The sequence below is a fragment of the Cebidichthys violaceus genome, unplaced genomic scaffold (genome assembly GCF_023349555.1).
Source record: "Cebidichthys violaceus isolate CVI_PGR_0920_01 unplaced genomic scaffold, fCebVio1.0.p SCAF_19, whole genome shotgun sequence".
Lineage (NCBI taxonomy): Eukaryota > Metazoa > Chordata > Actinopteri > Perciformes > Stichaeidae > Cebidichthys > Cebidichthys violaceus.
Genome location: NW_027176361.1, coordinates 7097822 through 7115342, shown reverse-complemented (window position 1 = coordinate 7115342; position 17521 = coordinate 7097822). Strand labels below are relative to the sequence as shown.

At 41.2% G+C, this 17521-nt stretch overlaps 1 protein-coding gene across 1 annotated transcript; it reads right to left on the bottom strand.

Annotated features, from left to right (window-relative positions):
- Nucleotides 1-4: 4 nt before the first annotated feature.
- Nucleotides 5-16971, bottom strand: sec24d (SEC24 homolog D, COPII coat complex component). Its single transcript, XM_068713431.1, has 23 exons — nt 16900-16971; nt 15752-15954; nt 15185-15287; nt 14704-14837; nt 14092-14502; nt 13724-13845; nt 13465-13576; nt 12952-13079; nt 11011-11149; nt 10805-10920; nt 9713-9837; nt 7701-7892; nt 7399-7492; nt 6495-6611; nt 6167-6337; nt 5502-5598; nt 5263-5408; nt 5038-5176; nt 4415-4533; nt 4058-4237; nt 3703-3894; nt 2994-3083; nt 5-2419 (listed from the first exon to the last, which is right to left on the bottom strand). Exons 2-23 carry the CDS (start codon nt 15900-15902, stop codon nt 2279-2281), a joined length of 3219 nt encoding a protein of 1072 aa, XP_068569532.1. The 5' UTR covers nt 15903-15954; nt 16900-16971; the 3' UTR covers nt 5-2278.
- Nucleotides 16972-17521: the final 550 nt, after the last annotated feature.

Sequence of the window (17521 nt, the reverse complement as noted above, 5' to 3'; positions counted from 1 at the left end):
ACGATTATGGTAAGAAGTACTTTTATTGTCCAACATAAGCAGATCATATTGGGGATCAAAAAGCATATTATTCAGTCATGTGACGCCCCCTCATGGTGGCAAGTGGATAACACACACTGGTACAAAAACACCTTTCGCCACCTGGAATGGATTAAGGTTCATGAAATAAGAAACAGAATTAATATTATTGGCTGTGTGTGTATTGATTCTAGTGTACTTGTGTAATTGTATGCTGCACAGTAGATTTCTCACTCGTAGGAAAGAGACCACCTATCAGCAGACTGAATGTGTACATTTTGAATGGTGCTAACTTAAACACAGACTGTAACTCTGGCTTGCATTGAATTTATTTTCTTTGAAAGCAACATACAGGTCACCTGGTGGGTTTTCTGTGTTTCATATTTTGACAAACATGTTCTTAAAGATAAATTCTTCTGCTGAATTTTCTGTACTGTACAAGCAAAAAACGTAATGGTTTGGAAAAGATATACATGTCAGACCAAGCCCATTAACGTCCATAGGTACTAATGAAACAAAACCAACCGGCCATCTTTCCAGTTATATTGAAATCACTTCTTCCAACTTTAATAAGGTACCCGAATTACCTGAGATCAGTTTGCATACAAACTAAAACAATTGAAATCAGCCATAGACATCTCAGACATATACTTTCGTGTATGTTTTAACAACTATCATATCAACTTAAGGCAGATGGCAATATTTTGAAAAAACACATTGTGTATTTCATGTACAAAAAGACTTTGTGAGCCACACACACAAAGAATCGTACAACATATATCAAATGCATACATGAATTACACAGAGCAATCCTCTCAATAAAAACAAGCAATGCAGTACGATGCTATTGCTGTACACAAGACTGAAATGTTAAATATCATTATGGAAAAATATGCAGATTATATTTAATATTGTAAACAGAATTTACTGAATTTGGGTTGAAGAGTGAGCGGACACAAATCTGATGGTCCAATGGTAACTGGTGGTTTTATTGTCCTGTCAGATTTGTCATCTGGCAGTTTTTTGTCATAATAATCTGGCATTGTTGGAGTTTACTGGACAGTATTTCCCAAAGTGAATCACTCCCAACATCATTTTTTTCTTGTTGAATTGTTGTGTGGCAGTTTTAAGGAAAAGCTTTATATTTGGTCCCTAAACTGCTTTCTGCTGATGTCTCTCGCATCATTAGAAGTCCATTCCCTTATGCATCCCTTTTTTTAAATTAAAATTCTGACTCGTGCAGTAAAAAAAAAAAAAAAGTGTAATTTTTCATCAGGACAGGTGATTTTGTCCTTGCTCTCTATGTAAAGCAACAGCTGTGATCGTTTCATAGTAGAACACCAAAACAAAACGTTTTCTGTGTCACTGCCCACTGGAGACCAAGTCTCTGCCATAAATGGTCAGAAAATCGAAATTTTTGTTTAGTTTGGGGTATGTGCGACTCGAATGCTTTGTATCAGTCATTGCGTAATGATGGCAATCGTGTTCAGTCCTGGCAGCTGCTGCAATGTTTCTGCAATGATACTGTCGATGCACTACTGTGTGTACGCTTATTTGAGTCAATTTCCACTAGGACGGCAAAAGTGTGATACATATGAATGTAGAAGCCTCTATAAGTCATCTAAATATGGTACAATTTCTTTGAGCGTTTGTTGTTTAAAAAAAGAGATTAAGATTTTAAAATGAGTTATTGAGGCTCGTATATAACAAAGACTGGCAAGCTTTAAGAATTGAGTTCCAAAGTGAACATCTACAGTATTGCCAACAAATAACCTCTTGTCTGAGCCTGTAAATCTACAAAGTGAAATGTAAAACTCAATTGATATGTGGTGTATTGCTTATGCCCATGGGCGTTATGCCAAAATGCATTACAGCCTCAGACACTGATCTCATTCCAGTCTCCAGAGTTCATCACACAAAGTATCTGTGCGGGAACTGCTGGATGTTTTGTCCATGTCTTACTTCGAAGTTCTTCAAGTGACAAGTGGCTATTTGAAGATCATACTGTGTGTACACTTAAGGGTGACAAAAGCATGTTGGAAAGGCAGCTGTGGACTCTCAAGGTTTAATCTCAAAAGGCTCTCCTTGCTTCCCGGTTTCTTCCTCTGTCTTTGTGAAACACTTAGAAAGTGTCTTTCTGTGGACCATCCTTACGATTGAGCCAACTGAGACTGACCCTGTGAGGTTTGTGCATGGTCCGTGGCGTGTTCCTCCCAGGCCAGTCGATAGGAGACGCTGAGGCCAAGCGTTGGGGTGGTGGTTAGGTGAGCAGCTGCCTGATTTCTCTGTGAACGTAGCAAAGGAAGTCCATGTAGGAAGCTCCCCCGTGCAGGCCTTTATCCTCCACCAGGAACTGACGGAACACCATCTCTGGTTTGTCTTTCTGCCTCACGATATGGAGCTGAGAGGGGAACAAAAATAAGCAAATTGTGATCTGTTTCCAGTCCGACTAATTTGAATTTTTCAATACCAGCTGTGCTCTACCTGCACAACTGACCTTTGTTTTCTCCTTGTATGTCATTTTGCTTCATTTGATGGATTATGATACATGGTCCTCTATGGATTCAGAGTAATGATATTCTAACTAATTGACCCACACTAACTCCTCAATAACACTGGGCCTGCAGTGCTGGAGGACACTCAATAACATGTACCAACAAGATTTCAATTATAAAATACAGTTAGTTTCTTTTCAAGAAATTATGTTCTAGTGAATGTAAAGTACACTAAACATTGTATCCAGTACATTCTTGAGTTGTACTTTGATTAAGTGGTTTATATTGAAACGTAAGGCTGTTGTAAAAGTAACATTTCCTTACTGGCTCCACTAAAGGGAGGCAGAAATCAATAAATGCTGCATGGCAGTTAGCTTAAATATATTTTGTTACATTGTTCTTAGTTTAAAAAATGGATTCAAAGAAAAAGGCATGTTTTCTTTTAAACATGGGGCTATGTTGCTGCTCTGGGTACCTTACCTTCATAGAATTCGGCCTCTCTTCAATCAGGCCATTGATGATGGATCGGACCTTGTTTGACAATGGGTTGTCCAGTTCAGGCAGCGCAAACTGAAAAAAACATTCCAAGGTTGGTTTAGTCTAAAATGAAGGGTTAATAAGTCACTGGTACTAGTTCAACATGTTGTCTTTGGAGGAATCAAAGAACATTAATAGATCATGATGTACTGATTCGAGGATGAACAGCCTTGATTTAATAAGTTGAGATCACTTAAAAACAATATTCAAAAAAGTTGGTACTTTTACTAGAAATAATAATACTGCCTACTATTTGCAGTCCTTGATTCTTTCTACTCTGCTTCCTTCTCTAAAGTACCAGAGCCAAATGTTTAAGTGTTGTTTGAGCTCCACCATGACAATACATTTAACTTTGTGTTAGGTTGATAATGTTGGCTCAGTTTAGTTTAAACTGGCTGAGTTGATTTATGTGGATCAAAATCATGGTCGGATGTAAGATTTATTATGAATAACGTTTTTGAGTTGTGAAGTGTCTCACAAGTGGACTTGTGATTTTAAGTCATTTTGCCCAACCAAACATCCAGACATTCACATGTCATATATACAGACACCAACAAGATAAGAAATGTCTTATCTAATATCTCTAAAAAGTAAACTTTTTATTTGGTTTATAAATATGTTGAGGTGGAAATGCTAATAAATCAATTCTGACCATGTGTCCTTGCAGGTGGGCGAGGGAGGGCAGGTTGAAGATGCCCTGGATGAGATCTGGAGGGATCGCTTGGCCCAGCCACAGAAACATGGAGTGGCCGTTCTCCAGCAGGAACATGCCAGAGTCTGTCAGACGCTCCTCCGAGCAGCGCACTGGAGCAGGCGCAGTCTCGGTGCTAACGTCCATGTTGTGCTGAAAAAACAACAACAAATGTATTGGATTAAAACATCGTCTGAAATTAGATAAATACACGCTAAATGTACAAAAGACTTGTCTCAACAGTGTAATTGAAAGTATAAAAAGATAGTGTCCCACAAAAGTTGCTGTGCACTGTGTATGTAGGTTTTTCCTGTACCAGTGGGGTGAGGCGTGGGTAGAGCAGCAGCTGTGTGTCCTCCACCCCCATGCCCATGATCAACAGCCTTTGATGGGCTCTGTCATCTGTTGAGAGCTCCGCGCTGCCGACCATGGGAGCAGTTTTCATCAGGCTGTTCATGTAGACCGGAAACACCTTCATGGCATCAGGCAGGATCAGCTACGTATGGATACAGGCATACAAACATGATTACTTTCTGAGTGATGGATGTATGATAATGGTTGTGGTTGCAGACATTAATTGTATCACAGATTTAATGTACATAAGAGTTCTTTATACCCTAAAATCAAAAAGTTAATGCAACCAATTTCAATCCAGTTACTGCCCTGCACTGACCTGGCTGGCAGCAGAGGGGCTGGCACAGTTCTTCCTGTAGCAGGCCAGCATGTGGGCCGTCTGGTTTACCAGGATCTCCCTCACATTCTTCAGAGGCTGGTTCAATATGGCACGGCAAGCTGAGTGGGCATGAGAAAAGGGTAAGTTAAAAGACAGGGGAGGGGGAGGAGAGGAACCAACTGGCAGCTAAGGATAAGTAGGGGAATAAAACACAAAGGATGAAAGATGAGGAAAAAAATCGAGCAGGGGAAGAGAGAGCGCACAAGGGAGTTGAAAAGTAGCCGGACAAATGAAAGAAGGCAACTGAAGGTCAGTAATACAGTTGTACTTAAGGCTCACTATGTGCGGATTACAAAAAGGCTCATTGTCATCTGTACTTTATCTGAAACATGTGGTCCTCATTTCCATTACTCATTCTTCTTTTACCCATAAGTCTGAGTATTAGTAGATTATCGAGTGATGCCCCCCTCAAGAAAAGAAAGCCGACTGTATGGAATGACTCCCTTATGAAATAATTTACTGCTTACAAATCATGGGAGGAAACTTAAAAGATAAACCGAAGCCGTAAGTGTGGATGAGATCGATAAGAACTTCAGTTCAGAGACGCGTTCAAGGACAGTCACCTGATTTGGCAAAGAAGTTGACGAGTGAGTCGGTCTCACAGCTCTTGTACAACTCCGACAACTGCAAGCTGCAGTTCAGACTGAGGTTGTGGACGCGGAGACGCCGCTGTCCATTGATGGTGGTGTACAGCAAGGCACACTGGGAAACAGAGTCCAAACATTAGTTCTGACATTGTGGGTGTTTGTTTGGGTGGAGGGGGGGGGGTTTCCAAAAAAGACACCTACCTGCATTAGTGCGCCAGTCTCCTCACTGAGCGTGTCGTCATGCTTGAACTCTACGGTCAGTGCCTTATCACAATCCACAGCTGCCATCTCGATATCTGTGGTGTTGTTCATATGGATGGCACCAAAGAACTCTGTGGCTCTGAAACCTGAGGGCAGACATGCACAGGAGTGTAGATTACTGAGAGGTAACTCTCGCTGATACATTGGCACATGTCAAATGCGGAATGACTATTCCTTACCTGTACTGGTACGAACACGCATGATGGCATCAAATCCGATGCTCTTCTGCACATCTTTTCTGAGGTCTCTCAGGAAATGCTCGCCGTCACTCTCCACCTGACAACAGAGTATATTGGAGTCAGCAGCAAATCTTAGTAATGGTTGTTTTAACCAGCAGGGGGCAGTATTGCCACATATTGGTCCCATGCCAGTGACAATAAGCCTTGGACTCATTTTATCTAATACAGAGAGATGATTTACTGAAATATCAGTGTGGGCCAAAATAAACAACAAAGTATTTCTACCACAAATACAATTACTTTGTTTTTTTAATAGTAATAAAATGCTGTACTGTTTTGTGTTAAATGGCTACATTGTACTGTTATTATAAACCTATTTATTATGGATATTGTCCGCCTGTGTTAAATTACATTTTACTGCCTTTGTATGTGGTGTGTTTGTACAGTTTGGAGTCCTTTCCCACGCTTGTTGCACCATTCCTATGGGACAGGTCAATAATACACTGGGTACTGCACCAAATATGAGGCTTTATACGACTTGCTAGTGTAATGACAAGAAATAAGTTTTGTTTTGTATCGCTGTCCATATCCTTTATGTGGCTTGCGTGCAGCATATTTGCATGTGTTTTCAGTGGCCTGAACATACTGTAAACAGGTGTGCTTGCCTGGAAGTTGTTGTACTTGTAGACCGAGCCTCCGGTGTGCGAGGGCACATCTGCCATGGTTGCAATGTCCATGTACTGGCTTGGAAAGAGGAAGAGATCCACGCAGCAGCCCTGTGCCACACACTCCTTAGACAGCTGCTCATACACTCCTTTCTGAGGCTGGAACAGGGTCTAAGAAAAAAAAAAGAAATTATTTTTGGATAAGTCTCCACTCATGCAGTTGAGTTTCTATGCTTACTGCAATTAAGCCCTACGCTTTTACTCAATCTTACACTGCCAGCAGTCTGTATTTGGTTTTAAGAATATAAGTTCACAAAAAGCAACTCACTTTCTCTTTGTCAGTGTTGACCAGCTTTTTGTCATCCCTGTTCTTCAGTTTGCCAGGAGCCTCAGCAGTGGGCATGGAGGACTGGAAGATGAAGAGCTTTCCGCTGCATTCTGCTGCCTGGAGGGGAGAGAATAATGGATAAGATCTCCAAAAGAATATCACAAGGAGGTGTGTAGTGTGTTCCTTGATGACATGTTGTTTATAGCTTTACAATGACACCACGAGTTCACAAGGTGCAAAATTCCACTTCTGCAGAAGATTAGATTCTCCTAATAATAATAAACTTTATTCTTAAGAGAAATTGCAAAATAAACTGGCGAAAAGATAAAGATGTAAGCAATACCCAAACTCTTTGCTGTTGTGTATTGCCACAACTGCTTCCAATTAAAAGCTGTGTGTGAACTTTTCCTTTACTGTGCGCCAAAACACTGACCTCATATTACTGGGAACGTTTTTTGGACTTGAAAGTAAACAAACATATCAGGAATAAAAATAAAAAAAACTTCACTGAGTTGGGTAAGCACTACCTCTGAAATATTTTTGACAAATTGAAAAAAAATCCTGTGGGGGTGGATGCCGTGCAATGTTTTCTTTGGATTTAAATTGGTTGAATTTAATAGAAAAACACACTTATGTGTTTTGGCTGCACCACATGTTATTGTAATCCATCAGTATAGTGATGAAAATTACCAAAAAAAATACAGAGGACCAGCGTGTTAGATGACACCGCTGCTAATCAAATGTGGTTTGTTAAATATGAAGCTAATGACATATAGTATGATCTTTCCCTTCCCAAGCCCAGTAGTCTACATGCAAAGCTAGAACAGCCGGGCATGACTCGGGGAGGTTGCAGTAGGCCCCCGGCCTCCCACTTCATGTTGACAGATGTCACACTGCGGCTAACCTTGAATGCCTCCACGCCGGCCTGGATGACAGGAACAAAGACCGTTTCACTCTCGTTGGTGTCTGCAAACATATCAGGGATTTGGTCCAGGAGGCTGGAGAGGAGAGGGACAGGATTATGGTTTGGTCATAATTGCCATGTCACATTGTTCTCACTGCCTTGTTGAGTGCCTTCACATGACATCTGGTTAAAATGTATCCAAGTAAAACATTTCAAATTTGTTTCAGTATTATGTCTTTCTCATGAATTTTTCTAAATCTCTGCATGGGGCCTCCACAAGTGAATGAGATTTTGTATCTTACTTGTAGATAACGGCCCTCGAGTCCTGATAGTTGACGAGGAAGCCATCGAGCAGCGGGACAAACATCTCGGCTGTGTCTGAAACCACCATCATCTGGGGCTGGGCCAAAGCGCTCTTCACGTTGTAGAAGTGGAGGACCTTGTTGTAGGTGACAAAGCCAACCTTAATGGCGGAGCCCTCCATACCCTCCTCACTGTGAGAGGGAGAGGGAGAACAAGCCTCGGTAAATTCCAGGATGTTTCTAGTAAGTCAGTTGAAATGTTATTAACGATGGCTGCATGTGTGCAGTGTATCAATGTGGCAGCTGTCACATTTACAATAATCCACCGCCATCCTGCAGTCATCGCTGAGATCTTACTTTATTTCTACTATCACCGTAATGCCCCTGTTCTATAAAACAGTAAAACATACAAGCGGTTACTTAATAACAGGATGAAATGTAAAAGAAACAAAAGAATCTAGTTTATACTTGGGATGGCCATCCCTCTCAAGCACTATTTGACAAGGAAAAGGGCCATTTCTCAACCATGTGAAATTGCCAAGTGCAAATCCTGGAGTGAAATAACATCCAATATGGATTTGTTTATTAATGTTGAACGTACTAAGTGGTGATTCAAAGAGAGAGGAAGGACTTTGCTGCTACAAGTTTGTAAATGTTGGTTGGTGAAGAAAACAACTTTACCCATTTACTTGTGAGTCATGCCTGCAATGCAAGTATTTTCTCTCAGTATTACAATCAAATGACTTCTAGATTCACACTGTTAATTAATAAGAGGGTAACACTTTGTTTTGCATGTCTGTATTTTCCTAATATATTCCCCTATAAGAACTATGTTACATGTTGGCACTACTTATAGGGAACATATACTTTTCTTTGAAAGAATTGCATAAGTCAAGAAGTTCATACTAATTTATTACTGCAAATTTGAAACCCCCTGACATTTACCAGAACATTCTGAATTGAGATGTGGTAGCTATCTTAAACCAAAGCCATATATCAAAACCTTTCACCATCACAGTAATTTAAAAGCATTCTTTAATGACACTGCCAACTGCAGTTTGTAATTCTCTCTTCTTAAATCATGCAGACACACTGAGGAACATGTAATGTGGCTTGAAACAGTTGCTGCAAAAGCCTTTGAAGTAAATATGCCACAAGTCAACTATGAGCCCACAGCTTAAGTTACAGGTGCTGTTAGAAAGAGAACGATTCAGATTGGATGAGTTTATTTGGTTATTTCTCATACCACCAGACAGTGATTAAAAACTACCAGTGATGATGATAAAAAAAAGTCTACATCTGCATTTACTTAAACCGGGCTCCAGCTTATCTTGAGTGAATTAAACATATTTGGCAAATACTGCAGTTACATGAAAATGCATGTCCAAATGCTTTATTTGGTGCCTAGTGAAGTCAAGCTTCAAACACAGCTGAAGCTGAAGGGGGCTTATCTGCAGTACACTTCTATTTAGTATTTTAGAGATGATGTCATGGCAGCAGACACATGTGAATGTATTGCTTTTGGCACTAATGAAGCAGAGAAAAGAAAGGTTATTTTAGGAGTAACCAGGTGAAGTGGATCATCCTCTCCTCTGTAAGAAATAAAAAAACTCACTTCCGGAGCAATGCGTACCACAAAACCAGTGTTTTCTGCAAGACAAAGCTTTTTGTTTTGGATGCCTTTCAGATGAGAGCCTGCACTATAATATTTTCCATTTTTGGCAGCCATTGCGCCCTGCCTAACCGAAACCCACCATCTGCAAAACTTCACGCAGGAATATTCAGCTGATGAGAACGAAGTTTGCTTGTTGTTTAAGACTTGAGGGAAGTTCTTTTTTGGCAAGGCATATGTTGGATGTGAACTGTATTCGTAGACGGTAGTCTCTTGCACTGTGCTCGACAAGTCAGTATAGAAGATGTAAAGCACCGAATGTAGCAGATGATACATATTACATTCCTACCTGTACTGTGTGACCATGTTTGTGAGTGTTTTCCTGATGTATTGCATGTACCTGGGCAGATTCTCCAGTAGAGTCTTCAGCTCATCACATATCAGTTTGACCAGTCCACTCTTAATGTTGTTATAGGACACGTCAATCATAAAGATGTAGGCAGGAGGATTCGGAGGCTTGTTGTTCTGTGTGAGAGGAAGGCAGCAGGTGAAATGAATTGGCTGCAATTTTGAAATCTTCTCAAGCTAACATGGCATGATAGGCATGCAGCATAAAATTACCTGATTCGAAAAGTAAATAAAGAAAAATGTCCTTAAGCTCCTGAATAAACTAAAAGATATTCCTCCTTTCAGTCCGATATCTTCTGATTTAATCATAATATATCAACAGAGGCCCTAAACCTGGGGTCTGCCCATCAGCCTTCCACCTCCCGTTTCTGTTATTAGTTCTCAAATATTAGAGATTTAGTTTCCGTTGGTGCTTGCTTATAACTTGAAGTAACGGTGAGGAGACCAAGACAGAGTGTGTGTGTGTGTGTGTGTGTGTGTGTGTGTGTGTGTGTGTGTGTGTGTGTGTGTGTGTGTGTGTGTGTGTGTGTGAGGGGGATTGTCGGTAAGACATTGTTATGTTTCCACAGTAACGACCTGTGACAAGACAATCACCTTGCAGGCTTTTGTTTAAGAGCTGCCCTGCAGAGGCTGTTTATAAGTCTTAATAAACAGAGCAAAAGTAGGCCAATGAAGTGACTCAGCTTTGCCAGCTTGCTCTGTTGTTCTCAACAGCCGCAGCCTCCATGGGGATGTGAACTTGATTGGCATTGCTGTATTTCAAATGTTTGCGAAACAACTTGTCATGTCATAAGTTTTGATAAGCAGCTCATGATGAATAATGTAGAGTGCCAAAAGGTCCCTCAGAAACGTCAATAATGCAATTCTGTGGATGCAGGCGTTGTACCACAGGAAACAGACTTATGTGAGAACCTTTCAAGTGACATAGCTTTTAGTTTAGTGTCAAATCCTCTACGCATTAAGTCTGCTTTACACCAGCATACAGTCCATGAATCCAAGGGCTTGTCTCTATTGATGAACCTAATCCACTCTGCATGGTGTGCATTGCACAGTAGTTGATAGATCTTTAGTAGTTTTCCTGTACCTTGCAGTAGTCCAGCGTGGCTACGAACTCGTAGGATCCCAGGGACAGCTCAGGCCTCTCATAGAAGTCCACCCTCCGGCCCATGTGGTCCAGATGTTGGAAATAGAAGACTGGCACTACGGTAACACAAAGAAATATGATTGAATATAGACCTATGGACAGTATAGTCATAGTTTAACATTCACATTTTCTGCATTGTACTCTACCTTCATTGACACAGTTGCAGAAACCACACTGGTAGCGACGCCCCCCATCAATAAACTGCATGTAGGGACACATGTAGGCCTTGCATCGATTGCAGCGGATTGGACCCGTCTCACCATGGTTCACAACATATAGAGGAGTCTATACAGACACACACACACACACACACACACACACACACACACAAAAATACATTATCGTCAACAGTTAACCCTTGCATTCAAAATCTTTGCCTTAAAAGGACGACGATGACACAGCTGTAGGATAAGGATTATGGTTTATTCCTATTTTTGTGGCATGATTCTCTGAGGTATTTCCCATGTTTCAGTAATGCAGAATTCACTGTATTTAGACTCATACACATGGTGTACAGTACACCAATGTGAATTCTGCTCTGTCTGAAGTATCTGTGATTCCATGGCAGCCAAACAATACACATTGCACTTTCACAGACGGAACGTTTGTCTGACATGGAATGTAAAGGCTTATCATGAAGCTGTTTAATATACACACCACAGCACTGTTACCGTGTATCAGATGGAAACCGTCTCATCACTATTTATTTAAGACTCCCGGCAGGCTAAATTGAAAAGGTTTGCTTCAAATGAACTCAACTACCATAAAACACATGCAAACAAGGGAGCAAGTAGGTGTATTATTAGACTGTATACTTCAAGGTGGAGAGCAGAAGTGTTTACATTATCTTAGAGCTGTTTAGTGTGGATGACTAAACAATGCATACAGCTTCCAAGTACAACAGCATGCCCTTTTGAGTAATGTACAAACTCAGAGCATTGATTGAGGTTTACTTTTTGAATGTGATTGAAGTGTGAATATGCTCCATGTTGTACTAGATGTAAAACAATCTGAGTGCAAAATACTCAGATTGTTTTACATCTAGTCCCTGCAGATCTGACATTAGCTAATTAGGCTAAAGCCAGATGAGAGAAAGCTAACATTGCCTAAAAAGGCCAACGGATGGCTGGGAGAAGGCCAGTGCAGGGGGAAAATATCTGAGGCAGGATTGTTGGACCACATATCATCCAAAAAGAGGTCATTCACAGGACAACTCAACTTGTGTAGTACACAGAGACATCCAATCAAAGGAGAAGACCATTCAGTGGTTGCATACTCTGTCCCAAATTGACTTATATCTTTAAATAATCTTTTAAAAATAAATAGTAGCTGTCCCGAATTCTCTATCCTAGAAGTAAATACCACAGAAGGAATTCATAAACAAAACCATGTATCTCAATTAGGGCCTTAACTTTCTAAGAATTGCTGTAACAGCTAGATTTAACATAAATCTATGTGAGACTCAAATGGGAGAATATGACAAAATCCTTCACCAGAAATGCAATAATCATGTGTTCCTACTTCAGAAAAACGTGTTCCTGTAAGTTTCATTAGTCATTCTTGAAGTGACAGTATACAGCATTTAGAAAACACGGATAGAATATAATTGCTTTGGTGTGGGATGAATTGTGTTGCATGCAATGTTTCCCATTTATAGAATGTAGGCCCACCAAAGAAGATTATTTTGTATTGTAGGAGTTTTATTCCTTTTGAAAAGTCTGTATGGAAAGTACAGACTGATTGAACATATGTATGATGCTTCAATGTGTCAACATACAGAGTGGGACAACTATCAACAATACTGTGGACACAGTGCTGTGTCACAGCCTACTCCAGTGATGGATGCTTGCCAACACAAGGCCGACGACCAAAAATAAATTCTCAATCTGTGTGAGACACTGGTGTCTTTTAGCATGTGTCATTCCCTGCAAGAGTTGGACTCACAGCAAAACCACGACAAATGCATTCAGTCTCTCTCTTTTTTTGTTTGTTTATCTTAGCAGGTGGTTATGTATTGTTCATGTTACTTGGATTGTTATTTTTAGATGGAACAACTGGCTTTAAGTTATAGATGAACCATTACTTACCTCATTCTTTGGCAAATTGGCAAAGGGTTTTATGATGGAGGCCAAGGGCACTTGGCACTGTTTGGCCAGATCAGCGGTGCAGGGTAGGGAGTAGGTGGTGCAGCGCATGAACCTGGGACTGGCATTGCCTGGGATTAGCAAACGGAAGGCTCAATGATGTCAATATTATGACAGAGCACCTTTCTGTTAGCATTGTTAGAAGTGTGGACTGTAAGTCTCCGTGTTTAATTTACCATTACCAGAATGAGTCAGTGTCTCAAAGAAATGTCTACATTTTCAGCAAAAGCCTATGAATTATAAAGTACATACCAAAAATGACAGACAAGTTACTGAACTTGATGTGCACAACAACAAGTATACATGCTGTATACATGTGTAGAAATTGTAGGAAAATGTATTTAAAAAAACAGTTTTAATGGGTATAATTGGATGCTCGCCGACATTTGCCACAAATCAGCATCTACTACAAACAGTTTGTGATTGGAGAGAGGTTTATATGTCATTCGGAGTTACCTTGGTCCTGTACTGTGAAGTCGGTGGTGACCAGAGGTGGAACCTGTCCTCTGATGTTTGTGCTGTAGACCTGTCCCCCTCGTTTCACTTGGTCATCCTCGATGACTTGAGTCTAAAGCAGACAAGTTATGCATTACAGTACAAGCCTTTGCCAAACACCTTTTGAGGAATTAATAAGCTGACAGAAAGCCAAGACAGAAATGTGGTATGTTGGTTATGTGATGGTATGCGTTCTCAGGAGGATTAGTCGTCTACTCACTATGCTGGGGATAGAGTCAGGGTCCAGTTTCTTTTGAGGTGGTCCAGCCAGTCCACCCGGTGCACCAGGGAAGGCCCCTGGCATGCCTGGCTGGGGCCCAGTCATGAGTCCCCCAAACTGACCTATACGTTAAAATAGGATATATTGGCTATTGAATTATATTTATTGGGTACATTGCAGAATTGTGTGCAGCAGAGCTCTGTTTTGTTTGACTAAATGTAGGTTGTAGAAAAAGTTCTATTCTGACTGGCCAGTAAGTAACTAACACAATCTTATGTAAAAATAAAATGTAATATCCCTTGAAGAATTCTTCTCTTTTTACTGGTGTGACCTCTTTTTTTTTTTTTGCTTCACAGTGTCACGGTTACCTGCTTGCTGTGGGTATCCTGGTGGACCAGCAGCTCCGGGACCAGGCTGCTGGAAACCTCCGGGGCCTGAAGGAGGTGGCCCGGGGAAGGGTCTACCCATGCCTGCCATCGGTGGACCTGCCATCTGTGGACCTCCCATCGGTGGACCTCCCATCGGTGGACCTGCCATTGGTGGACCTCCCATCTGTGGACCTGCCATCGGTGGACCTGCCATCGGTGGACCTGCCATTGGCATGCTTGCTTGGGTTGACTGTAGTGGAGACATCTGGGGGGACATCTGGGGGGACATGTGGGGTGACTGCGGGCCTGGAGGCATCTGTGGCTGGCCCATTGCTGGAGGAGGGGAAGTTTGGAAAGGCTGCTGGGCTACAGAGCTTGTTGGAGGTGGTGGGCTCTGCATGGGACCTGGGGCTACACAATCATGAAGTGAAATGAAGAAATCTGGTGAGTACATTCTTGCTGTAATTTTTCTAATCCATTGTCTCATTCTGTCTACTGAAATACTATAATCAATGAATAGATTAAAAAAGGGCTCTATTTTAGTTTTTCTCTGTATGCCACACAATGCTGTGTGATCTGTAACAGGTATAAATCGGTAAATAGCAAACTTACCATAGTTGCCCAAGTTCATGGAACTCATCTGATTGGTGAGCTGCTGTGCTGGAGGCGGGGCCATAGAAGCCATGCTGTTGTATGGGGACTGTAGAGGTTGTCCATAAGCAGAAGCAGCTGGTGGAGCAGGGTATCTGAGGAATATAGGAACCCTTAATATACAGCAGGTACAGTGTGGTCTTATTATGTGCTTAATACTTGAACCGGTTTTTAACATGCAGTATATCATTTTGACAACATCGTCCAATTAGATCTGTTGTTTCTAATCCTTGCTGATTAAAATAAAAACATTTTACTTCAATCATACAGTTTAACAATGAAAAGATAAGAACAAAAATGGTGGCCTCTTATAGTTCATCAACTGCAGACGTCTTTCTTCGTCTATTTCAACTGCAATACTTGCACATTCATACTCTCCTTGTGTTGATTTCAGAGAGAAAACTAGCTGTCCAAACAGCTGCTGATTAGTGAAAATGTTTACCTTTGTGGATGTGCGCCATTCTGCTGGACATTTGGGTTGTACTGATTGGACACTGGAGGTGGAGGCATACCGGCAGCAGAGGAAACTGGTGATTTCATCATACCTGTGGTGAGTAATAGACACTGTGTGAGCTGAATGTTTGCATAGTCTCCACTAAATCAAGTATATTCCGGTGAAATACAGCTCGCCAAATAATCTGAACACGACTTCTTTTGTTTCTCGACTTTTTTAACAGTAAATATGTAAGTGAGAACAGGGTTCTTAGAGGGTCAGATTTTGGTCATCAATGCGAGTGATCATTTAATTCCAGTGATGTCCATCGTGTCTACTGTGATCGCAGTGGACCTCGCAGTGGCAACGTTGTTACCAAGAAAGCGTGACTCTTTGATGCCGTCTTGACATTCTATTCTAACGATGTCAGTAGTTCTACTGAGATTTTAGGAACTTGTTTGGACTCCAATCACTCGTTGGTACAATTAAAAAATGATTGAGCTGATCATGCTCGATCACAAGATTAAGCTTGTTGAATGAAAGCCTAGCAACCACGTTATTTTCAGAGTCTTTTACCTGTTGGTGGAGCGGCGAATGCCTGAGGCGGTCCCCCATAGTGCCCATAGAGGGGCTGTGCAGGACCAGCTCCAAATCCACCTTGGTAGCCCCCCATCCCTGGCTGGGCCTGGGAGTATGGGGGTGCAGCAACATAACCCTGTTGACTCATTTTGATGGGATTTCACTGCCTTTTCATGCCAGGATGAATGAGTTTTGACAACCTGTTAAATTGAAAGAGTGACATTTGAAAGTTGAGCATTTTCATTTAGTCTGTAATGTGTTCAAACACATTTATAAATGTAGCATATTTACAAGGCCACACACACACACACACACACACACACACACCAACAACTGATATCTGACCTCATTCAATCACCGACACTCATGTAACATGGACCTTTGACATTGGTTCCTGAGAGATAAGGCAGGCATATCCTTGCGAATATTATCTTCAAGTGACGACATGAGTCTGTTTTTATGTTCTCTCACATTTGCACAATTCCGGAAATACGACTACCCGTGCAGGCCTGTAATTAAGGCCATTTAAAAACACTTTTTAAGTTCTTAAAGCAATGGGCCTGCTCCCGTGGACTTCTTCAGGGTGACAAACCTTTTAAAACAAGTTGAACTTCGGCACAGCTGGAGTCAACAAAAATATCAGCTGCGTACTGACAACTCCACGAAAGCCCTTTACTACTACATAATAAACCAGGTCAACTTACATTCATGCACAAAGAGCAACAAAGAACCGTGGTAAGTTGTTCAGTCCATACCTAACCGTGTCTGCCACCTCTGAGAATTGCCACGTCAAAGACCGTTATGATAGCTAAAGATGTGAGCATCCCTGCCTTCTTTCATTTCACACCCGGATGAACGGACACGCATGTTATCCTCCGTGTTAACGTTAGTACCGTTTGACTTATAGCTTAACACCGTATGGAAAGAGCACAGTAACGTGACAGAACAGCAGCACCTCAGCCAAATGTTGATTAACGTTACATGTTGATAGAAAGCATATTGCTAGCTACGCGGAAATTACCACAAACTTTTCCTTTGCACATCATTTATTTCAACCATAAATGCCTTCAAATTGAAAACCACACGAGACAGAATTACACATTTGTATCGGCTTCATGTGTATACATTGTCGTAATAGTATTTACCTGGATATTGGACAGAGTCCTCTTCACCGCCTATTGCCCTCAGTAAAAGCAGAGTGCCACGTCAAACTCCACTAAAGCGCCGGTCGCTACGTTGTTAACGCGACTGAAAAACCCCCATGGAGGAAAAGACTCAGTTTCCGGTTATACATTTCAAAATAAAATAATTAACGACAAATAATAGTTCTTATACGATATGAATGATACAAACGCACTACTTGTTTCTAAATACAATATTTATACAGCGTATTGCCACACATTGTATGTTCTGTTTACCCATATATGTTTTAAAACGTTACATAGTACCTTTATGTTGAAGAGTAAACAGTTGAACTTCTGGCTGTGGTCGATGTGTTTGTAGCTAACTTTGAGAGGGCCGTGAGCTGTCGTGTCTGGCGCTGTACGCATGCGTGAAAAAGAGGGAACCCATACACGTCAGCACAGTTTATGGATGTGATGTGGACCTGTGAGGTTCATATGCTGTAATATCCTTCATCATTATCTGAACACTGAGCGCAACAGCTTTCACTCTGATATGATAAAAAATACACTTTAGCGTGACTAGATTTAACATATGGATGATAACAGAAGGACATGTTTTCTGTGAAAATGTACACTCCACATT

Excerpts from the sequence above, each read along its gene's own strand:
- sec24d (XM_068713431.1), bottom strand. The coding sequence starts at position 15,902 with ATGAGTCAACAGGGTTATGTTGCTGCACCCCCATACTCCCAGGCCCAG. Across the intron at positions 14,503-14,703 it reads CATGAACTTGGGCAACTATG|CCCCAGGTCCCATGCAGAGC; the intron begins GTAAGTTTGCTA and ends ATGATTGTGTAG. Across the intron at positions 4,534-5,037 it reads CAACTTCTTTGCCAAATCAG|CTTGCCGTGCCATATTGAAC; the intron begins GTGACTGTCCTT and ends ATGCCCACTCAG.